Genomic DNA, 20,482 nt, shown 5'->3' on the forward strand with positions numbered 1-20,482 from the left:
ATACGAGAATGTAATTGCCAAGCTAAAGAGCAATGAGGGGTGGTCGAAAGATATTAAGTGTAACATCGAAGTTAAACAAGGTTTCCCCCTCTCCCCTACCCTATTTGGCATTTACATCGATAAGCTCGAAGGCTATTTAGAGGAAGCAAGATGTGATGGCACGATATTAGCTGGGATAGTCATCATCCTTCTTCTCTATGCTGACGATATTGTTCTTCTCACAAGGTGCCCATCTGATCTTGATAAGCAACTCAGACTTCTTAAGGATTTTTTCTCTACAATGGGTATGACTGTTAACACTGACAAAACAAAAGTTATGATTATCAAATCCAAGAAGGACACTTATGCTAATTTTATGTATGACAATAATAACTTGGAGGAAGTGTATTCTTACAAGTACCTAGGAATTGATATTCATCACAAGCTCAACTGGAACCATAGCATTGAGAAAAGGATTAATGGGGGGTGGAAAGCTTATTTTGATCTTGAAAATAATTGTAAAACAACAAACCTCGTAATGTGGAATAAAAAGAAGTTCCTCTTTGAAACTTTAGTCACTCTTTTTATCTTATATGGCTATGAGGTTTGGGGTTGCAGCATCTCTAGAGAATCATGGAGAAAGATTGAGCAAATCCAGAAGCGTTTTATAACTTATAACCTGAAAATTAAAAGTAACACACCCTATCCTATTCTCCTTATAGAAGCAGGTCTATCCCCTGTTGAGAGCTTAGCTATGATTAGGTTTTTGCTGTACAAGCACAAGCTCAATAACATAAACGATCATAGACTTTCTAAGCTAGCTTTAAATTCTAGCCAAAACCACCTAAGGTTCAATCGGGGGTGGCATAACGGCACAAGGGCCTGGTTAAACTATTGGGAGATCAACGAGAATGATGCTTTGCAAAACATTAATACCATTAAAGATATTGTTACTTCTAAGTTCAAAAAAAAATGTGGTGTGAGAAAGATTTAGCGGCTAAAAGAAAATTAAGTTATTATAAGAAGGTCATCAACCCCACCCTAGAAGATCAAAAGTATCTCTCTATTTTAACTAGCTCAAAGAAGAAAATTAATATAGCAAAGATTAGAACGATTTTTCATGAGCTCCATAGTGAAACAGGGCGTTGGGCAGTTCCTAAAACACCATGGATGGAAAGGATCCGCCATATATGTGAGAATAGGAACATCGAGGATGAAAACCACTTCCTCTTAGAGTGCCCCGCGTACAACAACATTAGATCTCAGTTTCACAATCTTCGTTACAATACTGACCTTCCTAGCCTTTTACAATGTCAAAATTATAGTGAGCTCGGGAGGCTTCTCCCTAAGCTTTTTGAGCATGGGAATTAAATCTTAAATCAAAATAAATAATTTGTTTCTTTAGGTCCGATAGACCAATGTTTGGTCTCAACGGACATTAACCATCATCATCATCATATAATTTTAAATATTGAATTTTTATATATTTATTAATTCAATTCAAATATAAAATTGTAAAACATTATAGTCATAGATTTGGATTATTATTTTAATTTATGCCACATTTATTTTTAATAGTATTTTTATTGGTCAAATTTAATAAGTTTTTATATGCTAATTAATTGTACGTTTTGAACCATCATGATTGCAAATATAAATCAATATTATTTAAACTTATTTTAGTGTGATATACATATTATGTTTTTTTCCCAAAAAAAATGTTTGTAATTTTATTAATAGAAGCAAAATTACATTATTTTTATTATTTCTAATTTTTTATAGTTTTTATAATTGAGGCCACATTATGATTTATTATTATTATTTTGAATCAAATACTTCATTTTATAGAGACACAACATCTTTCCCTCTGTAAGTTAAAACTTAAATGTTTGCGCTCACTTACACACACTAAAACATATCTGTCATATTGTGCTGCTATTTAAATGTTTACACTCATTTATGGACACCATATCCCCTACTAAATTGTAAAGCAACCTTCTACACTATAAAATTTAATATAAATTTATAAACAATATATTTATATGTACATATTACTAAACAATAGATAATTTTTATAAACTTAAACGTGAATTCTAGCCCTAAAATAATTCATTTGCCATTTAAAATTAAACATTTTACACACATCTCGAAATTATGATATATTTTTTTTAATATGTACCATTTCAAAAAATTAAATATATTAAACTTTTATTTTATTATAAAAATAACATAACTATTAAAATAATTACTAAGATACAAATTAACTAACCTAATGAAGTGATGGTATCCCAAAACATGATAAAATGTGTTAAGCGACAACATCCCAAAACCTGATAAAATGTGTCAAGTGACCATATCTAAGAACATGTGATAAAATGTGTTTTGTTTGTAAGTTCATTATTAATATTAAAATTTGTTTTATTTGTAAAATTATTATTAATATATTTCTAGAAAGTCATTACTTTCCATCCAAAAGTGAGTGTAGATATGTGCTCTATATCTCTGTGTGCAGCAAAATTGTAACATTTCGAGCATCAACAATATTGTGCCCTATGAAAAAGGTTTAGAAAATTATTGAAATGCAAAGATGGTTGCTTTAACTAAAATGGTACAATCTTTTTTGATTAAAAATTACATGGTTCAAAAGGGTGGCGGGAGGTGAGAGATTTTGTGTAGCTTCGAAGGAAAGAAAGTTCTGTTATGCAATTCTGTAAAGGCGTGGTCACAAGTTAGACATACAAAAATATATGTTGGTCTCAGAATATCTATCACTCTCCGTGATATTTGTCAATAATCTATTTTGTTCATAATAATTAGAGTCAATTCAGTCTTTGTTAACTTGATCCATGCTATGTTAAACTTGATACATATAACCAAACGAGATTTTATTGCGAATAAAAATCAGATTTTATCTAAATGAAACTTTTTTATTCTTTGCTCTTTTGGGATTTCTTAATGCCTTTATGAAAGCCATAAAATGGTACGATGATACACCATAACATGCTGAACTTTGTCATATGGGAAAAGTAAGATTTCATAAATAAAATTGTTTTTTTCATAACCATTTGAATTTTTCTACCATTGTCATTTAAACAAAATTGCAGAAGCAAATTCGGCAAGCAAATGAAAATAATAGCACAAAATACCAGATAAACAGATTTGAAAGAACAAATTTTTCATGAACAGAAAGTACTCCCAGAAATGATACTAGATAAACAGATTTGAAGGAACAATTTTTTTCATGAACAGAAAGTACTCCAAGAAATCCTTAGATATAATCTAGATCGACTAAAGAATTGAAACCTATTTGCCAGCTTGGCACACACAATTGAACTTATTTGCAGCCTGACACCACCACAATTAAATACCATTACATCACATGTGGCAGATCAAATTAGTTCCTTTTGCATCAGCCAGAACTCTAGATGTTCTATATCAACTTGGCTCTGCACACATAGCCATGTAGCAGACCAAACTAGTCCCTAGTCCACTCAGTACACAATAAACTAATAAAAAACAGGGCCATTCCATTCCAATCAAATCTATTCATGAGGTAATCACCATCTTAATTTGGGAGGGAAGTACTGCACAAAACAACAACAACAAGAGAGTCAATTCAGAGTCAAGCTTTCTAGACAAATCAGCTAAATTTGTGCAGACAGGTGCAGCTTCAAATGAATTCATATCACAGGAAAGCAGGGGAATGAATCAATACCAATACCAACCTTATCAATGAGTGATTGATAATATGGCTTCACTTTCTCCACATCAATTCTCACCTTACTCTTGCTGTATAAGTCATATTTACTGTTCAAATGAAACAAATAGTTATCACAAATACACTTACAGATTATAACAGTTATGATAGGTAAAGAATGAAAATGACCCAATGCTCAGTTTCTTCTTACTTGAATATTTTAACCCACTCAAGCATCTCCTTATCTTCATCATTCAGCAAGTGCATGTACGCACCTTCACGATGCAGAGCTGCAAGCAATACACCATCCATCAGATGTGTTATTAGTCCAGTCAAATCAGAATTTTCAGGATTACAAAGAAAATGAGATATTGTTTTGCTTACGGTAGAAAGAGTGAAATCTTATGATGAAGAGAGCTGCAGGAGGTAATGTTGTGCTATTCATTTTAGCCACCTGTTCCATCCATCGATGAATAAAACAATCAACCATTCGATGTAGACATGAAATGAAATGATATGTTGGCTTATTTTCTGAAAGTATATTACCAGGTACATGTACTCATCGTGACCCCATGACATAAGAACGTTGTCCAGTCCACAATTTTCAGAGTACACCCCGTATTTTGTGTTGTATTTTGGGTTGTGAAAATCCGGATTGTCCTTGAAAAACTACACACAACGATATGAAAAATATTTTAATTATTGATATATTAGAAGAACTCGGCAATGGACCAAGAACAATGTTTCAGAAAAATACCAAGTTGCAAAATGAAGAGAGAAGGTTGATATACATTACCTCGTGGTGAACAATGGTTTCACTGAAAGCGCATCCCAAAGGAAAAGTGTCACCTGTATAAGTTCAGATATGCAAGCTTTTTTTTATTAGACATCATTAACAACCAACCCAATCCATTGCCAGAAGAATCCAGTATCCGCCAATTATAACTAAAATATCATCCAGGAGTCCTTAGGAAGCTAAATGCATGAGAGATGTAAATGATGGATACATTCCATTTCATTTTACAGTGGGTAATGTTGAATGAGCTCTCACCTACAACTTCCCATTGAGGTTCCCTTCCAAAGTTAGGATGCAGTAGTACCTTGCCCAGATCTGCATGCATTTTTCTCAATCACAATTTCATCTATAACCCAATCACAACTGAACTAGAAGTATAATCTCTATGACATATACTGAAATAGATTGTTGTTCAACGAATCATGCTATTTCTGGCAGAGAATCTCTGTTGGTTTGCTGCACAAGTTAGTATGAATGCAAAGAGTTAGATGGGGTGTAACTCATACCATGGATGAGGCCAGTCAAATGAAGCCACTCTTCATTGGGGTAATCTTTACGAATAGCCTCTGCTGTTTGGAGCAGGTGTTCTATCTGAGGTTCATCGAGGTCAGGGTCACTCTCATCTACGAACTCGTTTAAGAGTTCACAACATTCCCAGATGCTCATAACAGTTTTGTCAAGCTTACCATAATGTTCGCGCTTACTTAATGCCTGCAACCACACAAAAAAGAAAGCGTCATTGTGGACAACCAAAGTCATGTGTACACCAATGTGGTCGCACAGTTTTGATGTAGTCCAGATATTGTGCCTCAAGCTGTCATATGCAGCAGAGAATTTTTTAGTTCTTTGCCTGTCAGATTGATTTCACTATATAATATAGTTATACCCTGCAGAATTACGAAGAAGGAATTTTGTAGTGTAGTAATAATAATTTAATTTTAAGATTATTATTAAACTAGATAAATCAGATATAAGAATTTCTAAGGAGTTTTGTAGTGTAGTAATAATAATTTAATTTTAAAATTATTATTAAACTAGATATCAAATTACCTCATGAAACTTTTTTTTTATAAGACAAAAGACCATATCCATCCAACAATTTGACAATTAAAAGGCCAAAAAATATCCATACAAAATGAAAATTAAAAATCAAAGAAAACATTCATACTCAGAAAACGAAAATCTAAAAAAACGTCCCTACATGAAAATCTAAAAAACCATCCCTACTCAAAAAATGAAAGTCATGAAACTCATCTTTCTATCCATTGTGGACTCCCAGAATATCTCGGAATCATCCATCCATATCTGTGGGATCCCAAAATATTCAGAGAATCCGCAATAGACATAAGCTGCTCAGGGAAGTCTATAGCAACTTTTTTTCATGGGCATATTTTCAACCAGCGAAGTCTATAGCAACTTAGTTTTTATCAAGGGAGACACTAGCATTTTATCCTTTGTAGAAAATGTTACGAGAACACATATAATTAAGGGAGACTAGCAATGAGAGTGCAGGACTTACGTAATCATATGTCTGGTTGATGTGATTAAGTCTGTAAAACTCTTGCACACCAGCCTGCCTCTCGCTTTGGCTTTCATAGTTTCTGTTAGGGCTCAACCATTAGTTTGTCATTCGACGATCTAGCTGGTAAAATGCTCGGATGTGTAAAACCCAGAGAAGAAAATTAGCAAGAGTGTGTAAGGTTTCAAAACCTGAAATCATGGCCGAAGGCATTGCTGTCTGGTGTGACAAAACCACCATCCAACTGAAGAACGTGGGATTGTGAATGGTCGAGTTCGTCCTGGCCTGCTTGAGTTTTGTTGATCTCATTCCTTCTAGGAGGGGATCTGCAAAAGTGTTTATTTAAAATAGAAAAGAAAATCATCTTATCAGATTGGTATTCATGAAATTAATAATTGTGTTTCAGTAAACGTATTGATTATGATAATGATATTAACCTTCACTAAGATTCAACTTTGTTTTATCCAATTTTAAGTATCTAATTTGATTTATTCGTATTTGATTTTAAGAATGTAAAAAATTAATTGGAATTTTTCGCTAATTGTATTACAAAACTAAGAATGAAATAAAAGAATAAAAATTCATTGCATTTCAATAGAAGGTGATGACCTTGAACGATGATTGTCATCTTCAATTGAATTAAGTCTGCAGGCTGCTCTGCTTTGCTTGAAATCTGATTGAGTCACTGAAAGGACATGCAATGAAATCAATATATCTGTTTGGTCTGAACATATCGTTGAGTATTGAATATATCACTTTGAGAATACAGACAACATTAATAAAAGTGATTTCCTTCATCACTGTTAAATAACACAAATAAAAACTGCAACCAATATAAAGACAAGCAAATGGAGACAGATTTTCAACCATACCACAACTCTGGTTCGAGCAACTCTGGTTCGAGCAACAGAGGACTGAGAGAGTACAAAAATTGGAAGAAGGCCAAGGCCCAAGGGTATAATTTTGGGATGTTGTAAATATAGTGCAGAGGGCTTGTTAGATAGCCAATGCAATGCAATGCCACCTCAGGAGAATGAGTATATATAGTGGAGAGGGCCAATGCAATGCAATGCCACCTCAGGACAATCAGGGGAATGAGTCAGCAAGCATATCCGATTCCAGTGATAAATGACATGTAACGCTTGGGACAGACTGGGAAACGTGGGAAATATGGGAATGATAAAGTTAACTAATTTAACTTATTTCGAGAAGAGTTCATTTTCTCCAACTTTAAAAAATAATAAATTAAGATAAAATTCAATCTCATACAACAAAAATTAAACTTGTCAACCACTAATTATAGACCAACGATGATGTTATAAAATTTAATATTGGTTAGATTTTCAGGTTCCAGCGGTGGCTCAGGGGGGGCATGAAGAAACAGGGAAGCTGAGATAATGATGATGAGGATAAGCACAGAGGTTGGTCAGATTCGGAGAGGTAGCAATTCCAACAATTTGACCGTCAATATTATACATATCACATGGATAACGTTGACAGTTAGGAAAGGAAAATAGTTTTTTATTTTTAAATAATTAATTGGAATTATTGTTTTTTCCTTTAATTTTTCTTTCATTTTAATAAAAAATAAATATGTTTAATTTAATAGTATCCGGTCTTCATAATCGACCAGGCTTTGAAAAAAATCGCTCATTTATTATTTGCATTACGGAATTGTACAGACTGCCAACAAAGCTTATAAACTTACATTACCAATAGGTTGGAAATATTAGATTTGAAATATGAGATTTTAGTGCTCAACTTTGGAAATATCAGATTTTAGTGCTCACCGTTGTCAGTCATGGACTCTTTAAACATTATTGTAATTACCAAATTCTCTATTATCATTACCAAAATTTGTTTATCATTACCAAACTTTCGTACGATTAAAATGTGGTTAAATTTTTATGATATTCATATTTATTATAATGACTTGGTTAATCGTGATCACCATATGGTTTGAGTGGGTCTAATAGTTTAGAGCATGTGTTTCCTCCTAAGAAGTCACAAGTTCAAAATTGGAGGAGTAGAGTATGTATGCTTTAGTATAGGTGAGTCCCTTGTTCCACAAACAAGGGATCTCATGTTCCAATTTGGTGTCTTATTTTATTATTTGTCTTTGAATTTTAATAGTTTATTTATATTTTCTTATTATAATTTTATTTAAAGTTTTTTAAATTAATATTAAATATATAGGTTATTTTATATTGAATTCATTTTTATTAAATAAAGCTTAGGTAATAAATATAGTGTAAACATAATAATGGTTAGAATGTTTATTTCAATGCTCTAAATACTAAATGTGTTTCCATTAGATAGTTCCTACAATGTGTTTATGGTGAGAATGTCCCACCAAATGGTCAAGGGATATAACCTAATAGAGAAGCCCAATTAAGCTGTCCCTTATCTAAGATAGTTGAATCCTTTGAATTATATGGCCCAACAACCAATATTGATGGGATTAAATTAATGTTAAGGATGGATAAAGAATGCAATGGAAACCATTCAAAACATTATTGTACAAACTATGATGTAAAGAACTATAATTTAGCAAACAAGATTAGTCCATATCTACTAAAGAACAATTCAAACACTAATCTATAAAGTAATAAAGAAAAATAAAACAACAATTCAACAAATAGGATTAGCCAAAATCTACTAAATGACAACATTAGAAATCCATCATAATTATAGAAAATAAAAGATTATTTAACGTTGAAAGAAATAAAGAAAAATGAAACTATATTGAGCTAATAAAGGAGTATGTTTATGTACAAAATAGTCCATCAACACACAAATTCTTATCATATGGGTCTATTAGGTTCATAGTTCAAAGTAATCTTTATATGGAAATCATTAATCACTGTTATTAATTAACTTGAAATTGAAAAAAACCAAATCTCGCATATTATGCTCTACAAATGGAATCCATACCCCACCCCCCTCCTTGGTAAGAATAATCCAAGAAGTATACAAGTCTCCTAAGAAAAGTGACTGGGCTAATCTAGCTCAAAATAAGAAAAAACATAGTCAATATATTTTTCAAAAAGAAAATCACTATTTGCAAAGTAGTTCACGAAACAAATGAAATCCTTAGACAAAATCTTGGCTTGGAAAATGGATTTTTGATATGAAGAATGGAGAAAAAAATATGTTGTACAAAATCTTTATCCCTCTTGCATATATAATGTCGAAACCCATAATCCCTAGAGCAATACTCATATGTATAGTGTAACAACATTCTCTCTTCCATCTATGAGAAGAAGGGGGATTAATCAAGAGCCTTAATTTGGTTCTAGTTTTGAAATGTAACTATTAGTAAGAAACCCAATTAACTAAAGGAGAAATGGTGGTTATGGTGCATGTGTTGGCCACGGGAAATTTCAATCTCCCTTGGATTAAGTTAATTTCATTGGCATAAAAAGGGAAGAGTTGAGGGAGTAGAGTATTGGGCGGCTGAATCCTAGCCACTTGGCCCTCTGGTTCATGCCTCTTTGCTTTCGTGTTTCCAGGGTATACATCCTTTGCTGGTGATGTTGCTATCTTTTTGTCGGGGCTCTCTTTGCAGTAGGTTTGGATGCTTTGTTGTGGCCTTCTGCGTGTGTTGTATTGGCCTTTGGTGCTTTTCAGTGTCTTTGCTGCCATTGCTCTACTTCGGGCCAAGTTTCCGCTTATGGTCTCATTTGGGTGTTTCATCACTCTATCTCCAATCGTCATCATTTTTGTGTTTTTCAGGGGATGTTTGTACTATTGCTTGCTTAGTTGTCACTGTGGATTTTTTGTTGGGCTTTTATGCCTATTTTATTTTGTTTGAGGCTTGGTTTTGGGGGTTTTCTCATGGTCTATCAGTGTGGTCTAGGCCAAGTTATAGTTTTTCTAAGATTTCATGTAATGTTTGCTAGGGTTTTGTGACTTCCTTTGTTAGCCATTTTTTGTGGCGTAGGTATCTTTCCCTATGCTTTCTTTTCTGATTATCCATGAGGCATTATTGCTCGAACACATGCAACATATGCAAAATGTAACTTTGTTCTTCTTTTGGATGAATAAAATTTTGGGTTTCTTTTCTCCTGAAAAAAAGTTTATTTCATTGACATGGTGAGGACACATATTACTTATTACTAATTTCACATCTTCCCATTTCATATGCAATCAATTATAATCTCCAGTTGGTGGCCTCTTAGAATAAAGCTCATTGTGTTATTACTCTTCCTACAACTTTTGGTTGTTCTTTACTACATGTCCACCATTTGATGGTCTCCTTTGTCTCCTATATCTCATTCTTGTCTTGAGTGTTTCACTCTTGTTTGGGCTTCCTTTTCATTTTTCTTTTGTTCTGTTATTTCTACTTGTGTAGTGCGACTCTTGAGTGTTTTTGTTTTTAAACACTTGTTGAAAAACAAAAATTATAATTTAAGTTTTGAATGGCATCCTACAATTGGAATAGGGGCTGAGATCAATAATTAGGAAACATTCCATTCTTTATTTCAAAGTGTATGATAATGAAGTGCATATGTGTAGCTTATGCCAACAACAATATGCTTTTGGTGATCACTCGTCATCAAACATTGATGGTATAGTTTCAAATTTTCAAGTGATAAAACTATGGGAACCAATTGATGCGTGAAACTAAAAATGGGATCAATGATGGCACATCCCTAGGTCACATTGATATGTATAAGACATTGGATACTAGTAAAGACACTATGATGAATGGCATACAAGAGAAAGTTGAGAAACTAAATCAATCCACCACACGAAGATATGTCACTTAAACTGATGCTTTCTCAAAATTCCCACAGACTTGGAAAACATGATTTTCCCTCCCTTTATGGTTGTATCAGTAGATTTTTTCATTGTAACTACAATCTTTGATGGAGTGATTCATGATAGGGTGCATGACTATTTCCCTAATACAAGCACACTAAACCCAAATCATTCAACTCTCTATCTAAAAAAGGGGTTGAGGCTCTTAAAGCTAAGGCATGGGGTCCCTCATAACCGTCATTTGTGGATATGAGGGTGGAGCTTCTAACCTAAGGTGAGGTAATACTCTCCCACATCTGTGTTCCTAATATAAAAGAGCATAATTCATATTCTACATCTTCCCATTTCTTCTTATCTTTCCAAAGCACCATGGCCACCATTTCAAATTGTCCCTAGCTTACCCAAAAGATGCTCTAAGCTTGGTGTAGCCTATCTATGGTGGCTTGACAAATTTGGAAAAACTTTGTGGATTTAGTGAAGGTGACCATACTAATGGGTAAACTTGTAGCTATTTGGGGACTCTCAGAGGACAAAGAATGAAATATTGTGGGGACTAGAGGATAATTTATTGGATAGAGATATTGATTTATGAGTATGTCATTGTTTGAAACTCCTAGTCCTCATATATTTCAATGTATGTTCTTCACCTAGGGGCATCTACTCCCTAAATCTCTTAACATATTTGAATCTTACCTCTAGCCTAGAAAAATGATTTGATTTTGTGATTTTCCACCTAAATAAATGTTCTCACTATGGTTATCTCATCACTTTAAGTGTTTCTTAATTTTCTAATGCTTTAAAGAAATGACTCAGTAATGGGAGATAGCTTGAATGAATGCAAATGAGGTGATGTCTTGCTGTAGGTGCATTTTTTAGTCTCAAGGTTACCTAAGTTATGTGATCCCCATAATGCTAGTTTGTATGGAAAGGAATGTAAAAAAATTTGAGCCTAGGATACATGATCTAGCTAGACCACGTGATATCTGAGATACAAAGGGAGGTATCACAACATTGATAAGTTAAACGGCATGAGAGATGAGGTTACACTACAACATTATAGGGACAAACCTTGGAGGATCAAGACATAAGATAGTGAGGGAAAAATAGAAGCCAACATTATGATAAATATGTTCCAATCACAAGGGGAAGCATTTACCATACATGTGAATGACTAGTGGGAAATTGAGGATTGAAGTATTGGACAACATAGCGGCGATGGCATTTAGTCGAACAACAAAAGTTTAAAAATGAAAAATTTAGTGACCCTACACTTTGATGGCTAACAAGATAATGGGGAGGAAAATATTATTTTTCACCAATGCGAGGTGAAACATGGAGGGTTGATGTTAGAGTGAATGACAACTTACCATTTTTCGAGGAGTTATTTTAGCATAAAAATGAGTTCAAGGTTAGGATGTTGGGATGTAAACATATTTGTTGTATTGATAAATGTTGATAATTTGATTAATTCCATATATATATGTAGATGGTTGGTGAGGAGTAGAGATAATAAGTGTCATGAAATAATCATTCATACTAGTGATGGACTGGTGAATAATTGATCCAAAATAAATCATTATATTTATTTTCATCTATCTCGATGCTTTTAGAGTAGAAAAAGTAAATGAATTAGCTCACATGACCATTTTAACCTATGTGGCCTAGTTTTAAAAAATTGGGTTTAATCAAACCTTCATGAAGTAGTTTGAGGCATCAAATAATGCTTTTTGGGAGTAAAAATTTATCAGTTAAGAACATCTCCTTTACAAATATATCTTTCAAATAGTGCAAAAATAGCCTCAACCATAGTTTATATGTACAAAAGGATGCCACATCAAACCCCATTATTTCATGGGAAAGGGGCTAGCCACATGATCACGATGAAGACGAAAATAGAAGAGTCCATATTGCAACTCTAGTTAAGATTTGAAGGAATTAAAGGTAACCACTAGTAGCCTATCAATTTGTGTTATAAATGGGCCACAAGGAGGAAAAGGACTTCTATTCTATTTGAGTGCATATTGTTTTATAAATGAACATAGCAAACAAGAGTGGATAGGGAGAGTGAAAATAGGAAGGTTTTATGCATTGTGTTGTCCCATAGGCTACAAGCCTCACTTCTTTGTACTTGCATCCATTTTCCATTTAAATAAAGAGGGCAAAGAAGCCTCACCTTCCAATTAGTATTTCTTCTGAAAGGGTTTCTGAGGTTATATCTTGTGTCAATTGTGGTTTCTGAGTTTTATTTCACTATTCTATGTTTTCTACATAATTTATCTATTGCATGCATAATCATAACACAATAATTTAATAGATCCAAAAGTTTGAAGAGAAATTAACCCTCATAGTGTATATTTCAAATTTTAAGTACAATTTCTTTAGATTTGTTGTGATTAACTATCTAGTGGAATATCCATGTACATATTATATTGGTATCAAAGCATGTACCTTTGGATATATTGTGGGGATTTCTTGGGGATCCAGATTGGCTAAGCCAAAAGTCATAAAAACCTAGCAATGGTTAATGAATTTGTCAATAACCCTCAAGATCCCCTAGAGGAGAGGTTTTCATTGTTGGAAGCACAAGTCATAGATATAAATCATAATGTGAGCCTCACCATTGTAACCTTGATTAATAATCTTGAGTTATTCGAAGAAGTGTATATTTATATCATGTAGTAAAACAGAGCATCCTGCAGTTTTTTAGGATAGCACACAAATTGAATGGTAGACGCTTGAGAATGATGGGTGGATGGTGGAAATGGATGAGGGTGATGGATTGGCATGGCCTTGCCCTTGTTGGAGCATTTGAGCAAAGGAGGAGAAAGTCAAAATTTGACTTCTTTTGACTAGGATTGACCAATTTTCCCTTTGGTATCAACTTGTTCATGTTGCTTTCAGATGTTGGAGAGTACATGCATTCATCAAAGAGATGCATGGAGCAAGGATTTCTTTTATTTTTTCTCTTTTTTTCTTTTAGGTCTACTAGCCGCCTCAAGTATGTTTTCAACTAGTAGGTCTGCCTAGGCGCCTCAAAGGAGGTTTTCACCTAGGATTTTTCTTTTTTCCTCTTTTTTCTTTTTTTCCAACCCATTGACTGCCTCATGGAGGTTTTCAATCAATGAGCCAATCTGAGGCGCCTCAAAGGAGGTTTTCACCTGATATTTTTATTTTTTCTCTTATTTTTCATTTTTTTTCTTTTTTTCTTTTTTGTCTTTTGTTTTTATTATTATTATTTTTTTCGACCCTACTTTACATGAAAAAATAAATCACTTTCAAGTATAATAATACTTCCAATGGATCCATTTCCACATAAAGATGAGAGATAAAATGATGTGGAGACTTGAAATGTATGCTTTGACATGTACCTGGATTTCAAAGATCAAATGATTTGACTTTGATGATATCAAGCACATTTGAAGAAGAGGGTATTGTTGCAACTTAATGATTGTATGAAACCATATTTCAATATAGTTGTGATGCCCCTGGTCCACTTGCTGATTTGGATCATCTTGGATGTCTTCTTCTTTCATGAACTTCAAATCTTCCTCTTTTTGCTGATTTTTCTCTTGAACACGTGGAGGACTTGATGATAACCATGAGGGAGCTCTCTCGATCTCTGATTTTGATGTCTACTCTTCATCAAGTGTAGCCCATGATTCTGTGATCTTCTCATTTGATTCTTCTTCTTCTGAATGTGGTCTTTCAATGATATCAAGATAATCTCTTTTTTGCAATGCTCTTCCTAAGCTATGGTGAATACCATTGAGCTCAAGAGGAGATGTTTGGATGTGTTGTAACTTAGCATTGTAAGTGGGTTGAGCTACTTCAATGTGTGGGTTTGGAAATGGTGGTACAGGTAGTTGAGTGGGAGTGTATATTTGAGATGGATGTGGATGGGGTTGTGGTTGTGGTGGAGGTGAAAGGTAAGGATAACATGGAGTTTGGTATGGAGGATATTGAGGAATATAGTGAGGATATTGTGGATGGCTCCCAGAAGTTCCTTGCCAACCTTGTTGCCAAGATTGGTTTTGGGGTTGAGATTGCCAATTTTTCCGAGAGGGTGTGTTCCAATTACTTTGAGGTGGATATGCATAAGCTTGAAATTGTGAATTAGGCTCTTGCATCATATCAGGCTGAACAGGCTACCATGGTCCTCTTGGAGCTACATAACATTGTTGCATTGGAAATTGACTTGCTCCATTGTCCTCTTGGTGAACTTCCTTCAACCTTGGTAATGAGGAGCAACTTTTAACATCATGTGATTCTGCATGGACAACATAAACATCTTATTTTTTCTCATTTTGTATTCTTAACATTTCTACTTGTTCGATTAGATTGCTAAGAATTTCTATTTTAAAGTCATCAAACAAATTTCCAAGTTTAGCTTGACTTACCAATCTTGATGTTGATTGACTTACTCTTTCCCTTCCTCTTGATATGTTTTTGCATGTTTCAAAAATTTCTTCAAATGATAATTGGTATACATCACCTCTACTCACGAGATCAAGGAGATTAATCCATTCCTTAATTGTTCTAAGTAAGAGGGTTTTTAGTGTTTCGGATCCTAAATGATGTAGTTTTCCCCTCTTAACATTATACATGAACCTCTCTATTAGATCCTCAAGACTTTCATCTTCTCTTTGATTCATTCTAAAGATTTCTTCCTTAATATCATGATCTTTATATTTTTCTATAAATATATTTTGCATATCATTCCATGATCTTATTGAATTAGTCCTTAAATTCATGAACCATTTAAGAGCTATATCCTTCAAATTTGCCAGAAACAATCTCAGTTTTTGAGTTTTTATTAAGTAACCGTAATATCTACAAACAATCTAAAATTCGAAGAGAAAGGTTTCTGGATCCTCTGACCTTAGACCATGAAATTTTGGAAGAAAAGATGGAAGGATGTTCTTCATGTGCACATTGATATCGGTATCTTGAACGGGAAATCCAAGAGGATCTTCCTCATTTTCATCATCTCCATCCATTTCTTCTACATTCTTTGCCATCTCCTTCTTTTACCTGCAAACGTGAATGGTGATGTGGCTCTTACTGCACCACGTGATTAAATGGAGGGGTGGGTTGGTGTTGGATTTTTTTGTTTTTATGCTTGAATGAAGACTATAATGCAATGCAATTTTCTACTTTTGAAATTAAATATACCTAATGCAAATATTTTTTGTTTCTTTGCGAAAATTAAAAATAAATGAATCAACTAGGGAAGAAAACAATGCATACTTTGACACCTCCCCAACAACGATGCCAAAAAGTGATGAGCCTTAGTATTGCAACAAGAATGTTGCAAATCCCAAGGCCACCAACTTTAATTATCAACCCGGGGTTCGTACAAACTTAAGAGGTATTGGCACTATATGTGTGGAATAAAATATGTCCTTCCTTTGCTGTCATGATGTAATGGAGTGCATGTATTGAAGTAAAATCCTAAACTAACTACAGAAAATGAAATGTTTGAAATAGAACCTTAACCTATTGCAAGAAAGAAAGTACAAGGAAAGAGATTGATATCAAATTCTAAAACACACCATTTTCTAACTAGCTGCTAATAGGCTTTGCTTCAAAAGAATTATAAGTTAACATGTGAAATCCTATTGTCCTAAGCATGCAAATTCAAACCATCAAACCCTTTACTGCTATGCATGTAAATGAATAAAATAAATTTGTTTTTCTTTTTGTCTTTTTTCATGTGAGAGTGTGAAAGCTAATCTCTTTTGGTGATGTGGAAGGTGGCTTGGAGATGATGGTGGATGGTTGGAAGGCTTTGGATACCCTTAGGTGACCTTGTGTGGCTTCCTGGAGGTTTTCCCTCAATTCAACCTCAAAACAGGCCACTACAGGAAAACCTACAGGATGTACTAAAAACCTACAGGATCCCCTGAAAACCTACAGGATACAGCCGAGAGAAAAAGGATGGATGTTGAAGGTGATGGAAATATTAGGGAAGGTGGTTGGTGGATGGAATGAGGCAAGGGAGTGCCTAGGACCACTTCAGAACTCAAAACCAAAGTTGGGAGATGGATGGATTTGCTCAAAAAACTTGGAGAAGTTTCCTTGTGAAATGATGAAATTGGTGAGGGTTTAATGACCAAGAAAATCAAATCCAAATTGGATGGGACAATTTTTTTATTAACTAGGATGTCTCAGGTGCCTATTCCAAATGTAATCACTCAAAAATACCTCTGTTAACCCATGCAAAAAAAATAAAAAACATTACTAGTCGAAAATCTAGAAATTTGAGAACTAGTGAGCTAGTAGATCTAAAAAATGCCTAACCAAATCAAGTGAAAATGAAATGGGGAAATTTTTGTAATGAACTATAATTCTTTTGTGATCTAATGCAATTGGAACCAACTCGATTGAAGCTTGTTATCATGCTCTAAATAATAGCAGAAATTTATTGTTCTTTGCTAAAAAGGAGGTCCAACAATCTACATTTGGGAATAAGAAGACTAATCCAACCAGCTCAATGATTACAAGTTACAAAGATTTTCCAAGGATGAAATAATGCTTGTAATCCTGAAAAATAACTTACATCAACTATTTAACTCAATCCTACAACAAGAAAAAATTTAATACTAAATGAAGAAATAGAAATAAATAAAAACTAGAGATGCATGTGAATAAGAAGTGAAAAGAAGGAATGCAAATGATACAAAAGGGCTATGAGCTTCATGCGGTGGCTAAGCCCAAGGAAACTCAAAGACCTATGGAGCATAATAATATTTAGAAGCTGAGCATGAAACCAATATTCATTATTTTCATCAATAGAATTACATCCCTACAAGAAAATACAATGGAGCTGCAAAAATACAAGCTCTCTCCACAATAACACTAATGAAAATCTCCATCTAGAGGCAAATTCGAGTTGGTACTTATAAAAAATGATTAGGAATCATTCTCCATGAACGGAGGAATATTTTCCCACCAAAATCCCTTGATTAGTGGATCTGGTCCCTTGATTAGTGGAACAAATTCCTAGATTTTCTCAACATCGGAGTTCCACAATTTGTGCCATAATTCCATAATATCTTGTTGATTTATTATTTATTATTGATCCTCCTATAGTAGGGAACAAGTCCCTAAATTATATCCTCCTCCAAATCTTCATAATATGCCCAATATTCTCATAATATTCCACAAAAATAAATAATATTAGGCACAAATATCCAATTATTCATAAACCTTCCTAATGAATATATTAAAGTTAAAAATAAATTACCTAATGTAGAAAGAGAGGTTTAATGTGCTAAAGAATGGTCATAGGCCTTAATTTATGTTTTAATTTAGAGGCATGGGCCTTAATTTATGTCTAATTTAGAGGCACATCACAGTCCTCTTGAAAAGTACAAAGGCGAAAGAAGAGAAAGGCTTCTTGAACAGAGAGGTGAAGCATGCAACTCCACCGAGATAGTAACCAGGCTCATTGGTAGTGGAGAAATGTGTGTGTTCCTGTGTGACTCTGCGAGACTACTGTCAAGGCCTACTAGCAGTGAAGCAACACTAGAGATGAAAACTTATACTTTGAAAATCTTCAACTCGCGAGCTAAACTACCCTTCTCGGATTTGAAACACTGAGATCTAAGTTGAATTTTTATTGTGTTTGATTGAGTTGGAAAAGGGTGAACCATGTATGTCGAGGGTAAGTGGGGTAACCAAAGTAACCTGTACAACGATTCAATACTCCCCAAAAGACCAAGGCCCTGTGCTAGCAATGAACTGAAACAAAGAAGTTGGAGTTCTGCCAATGTGTCGCCAAGTGTTGTAGTGGCTACAACCACCCTCCAAAAATTTTTCCTGCACCAATTTCGGAGCCTCCCTTGAGAGTTTCACTTGATGACTGCACACACTTGGTTTCACTCCGTGAGCTCATGTGAGTCATTACATCTACCTTGATTCTTCATTTCATTCAAGTTTCTGCATGTTGGCATCTAATTCATGTTTGCAAACATGTTTTGGTTATGCTCAAAGTCTTCTCTTCGTATGTGCTTGTTGTATTCGCTATGAAAACATATATCGCACTCACACGTAGAGTCATATTCACTATCATGCAAGCATCGTCTCGATCAATGAACGGTCAATCACGAGTGTTGTGCTGGTCACTTGCACCATCGATCAGTCATGTTGAACATGTGTGTCTGGATGGTTTGGGTCATTTCGTCGTCGAGTCATGTGAGTGTGTGTTCGTATGATCACATATATGTCTTTCGATCATTCACACACTTAGTTATTTTTGCTGAAGTTCTGATGACTAGACTCCTCTCTGATAGCTGGACAATCATCCCGCTTTCAACTCGATTGACTATCAACCAGAATAGCGTAGAAGCACCAAGCTACTATTTTCAATTTGCGTTGTCTGTAAGCATTTCAATTAACCCTCATGCTAGCCACCCAAATAGTCAGACTCGGTAGTCACCCCGGGACTGACTCCCTTAAAAAATTGCGTAGAGGCCACTGACCTTACTTGCTCAGTTGACTGAGGAAATTGCATAGACAAGTCAGAAAGACACCAAGTCCTCGTCCCTGTCTCCCTCAGAAAGTTGCGCAGTTTTTCCAGCCATTCATCCCAAAAATCAACCGACTGTTTATCTTAGAAATTTTGCAGTGTTCATGGGCAGGCCTTCCGCTACCCATCAGTCAACTCAACTGAAAAATTGCGCAGAGATGATCAGCAGGCTGGCCTCCCGGCCTCATTACAGTTTCACTTGTCAGTAGCCCCTAACAGTAGACTGCTAGTTCCCTCTGGGAATTGTGCAGTTTTTGCTGCCAGTGACCCCAGCAAGCAGCTGCCAGTTCCCTCTGGGAATTATGCATTTTTGGCTACCAGTCTCCTGGGTCTTTCCCCCCAAAAACTGCGAAATCCCTACTTGCTGACCATTCATGCATCCCGACCCGCTCCTCTAGAAAATTGCACAAATCTAGTTGTCCAGGCCCCTCTGCCCGTTCGTTCCGAAAAATGCGGAGAGCATGCCTTCCTTGCTTTCCTGCAGCCAGGACTGTCCCTCCAAAAATTTGTGCAATTTTTCCTCCCAGCTGAGCCAAACCTCACAGACAGTCACTATCGACTCAGATTGCTTGTCTTCATTACTCAATGACTCTTGCGCAGCTTTCATCAGCAGTGCCTGAAGCCATCATCGCACTTCACAACCTTGCTGCCTCTCCCGATCACCTGCATCTGAAATGATCATGTGTCATGGTAGACTAGTAGGTTTTGGATTTGATGTCGTCTCGTCATGAGTCACTGTAGGTACAGGTACACCAACAAACATGGAAAGACGATGAACATGATGAATGAAGGGAGCACATGCAGAAGGACAGGTTCACTAACAGATGAACAAATGATGCATGCGAAACAGACGGACATGAAAAACATGCACCTTCGCAAATAGATGAGCCTTTCAAGCCTTCTAACATGCAAGCAAGGAACAACATGTTAAAGCTTCATCAAGTTAACCAAGGACCATCAAAGACTCCACGCACTTCCCCATGTGGAGGTGAAGCTATGATACACCATGAAGACATCCATGACCCAACAACACTATAGCTCGACATGCACTCTAGTCGCAGCACGAATGTACTAGCACTGTCATGTCAAGTCATGTCGAGTCATGTCATGAGTCATGTTGCCCACATCTCCACTATGGGCTTGTTGTCAATCAATGTGAGTAACGTGGAAGTCCAAGAGACCCACTTGTTGAAAAAA

At 35.1% G+C, this 20,482-nt stretch overlaps 1 protein-coding gene across 1 annotated transcript in view; it reads right to left on the bottom strand.

The window, feature by feature from the left end:
* Window positions 1-3,253: 3,253 nt before the first annotated feature.
* Window positions 3,254-20,482, bottom strand: part of LOC149258114 (putative inositol oxygenase) — a 37,240-nt gene continuing 20,011 nt past the window's right edge. Inside the window, exons 2-11 of the mRNA XM_089401504.1 lie at window positions 6,183-6,317; window positions 5,992-6,073; window positions 4,979-5,183; window positions 4,728-4,787; window positions 4,473-4,525; window positions 4,223-4,345; window positions 4,061-4,130; window positions 3,888-3,966; window positions 3,705-3,786; window positions 3,254-3,563 (exon numbers count right to left, since the gene is read on the bottom strand). Coding sequence (XP_089257630.1) covers window positions 3,537-3,563; window positions 3,705-3,786; window positions 3,888-3,966; window positions 4,061-4,130; window positions 4,223-4,345; window positions 4,473-4,525; window positions 4,728-4,787; window positions 4,979-5,183; window positions 5,992-6,073; window positions 6,183-6,317 — 916 coding nt within the window. The 3' untranslated portion in view covers window positions 3,254-3,536. The remainder of the gene's footprint in view (window positions 3,564-3,704; window positions 3,787-3,887; window positions 3,967-4,060; window positions 4,131-4,222; window positions 4,346-4,472; window positions 4,526-4,727; window positions 4,788-4,978; window positions 5,184-5,991; window positions 6,074-6,182; window positions 6,318-20,482) is intronic.

The sequence above is a fragment of the Pinus tabuliformis genome, chromosome 6 (assembly GCF_031772625.1).
Source record: "Pinus tabuliformis cultivar Carrire ecotype Pingquan chromosome 6, CPIR1, whole genome shotgun sequence".
NCBI lineage: Eukaryota > Viridiplantae > Streptophyta > Pinopsida > Pinales > Pinaceae > Pinus > Pinus tabuliformis.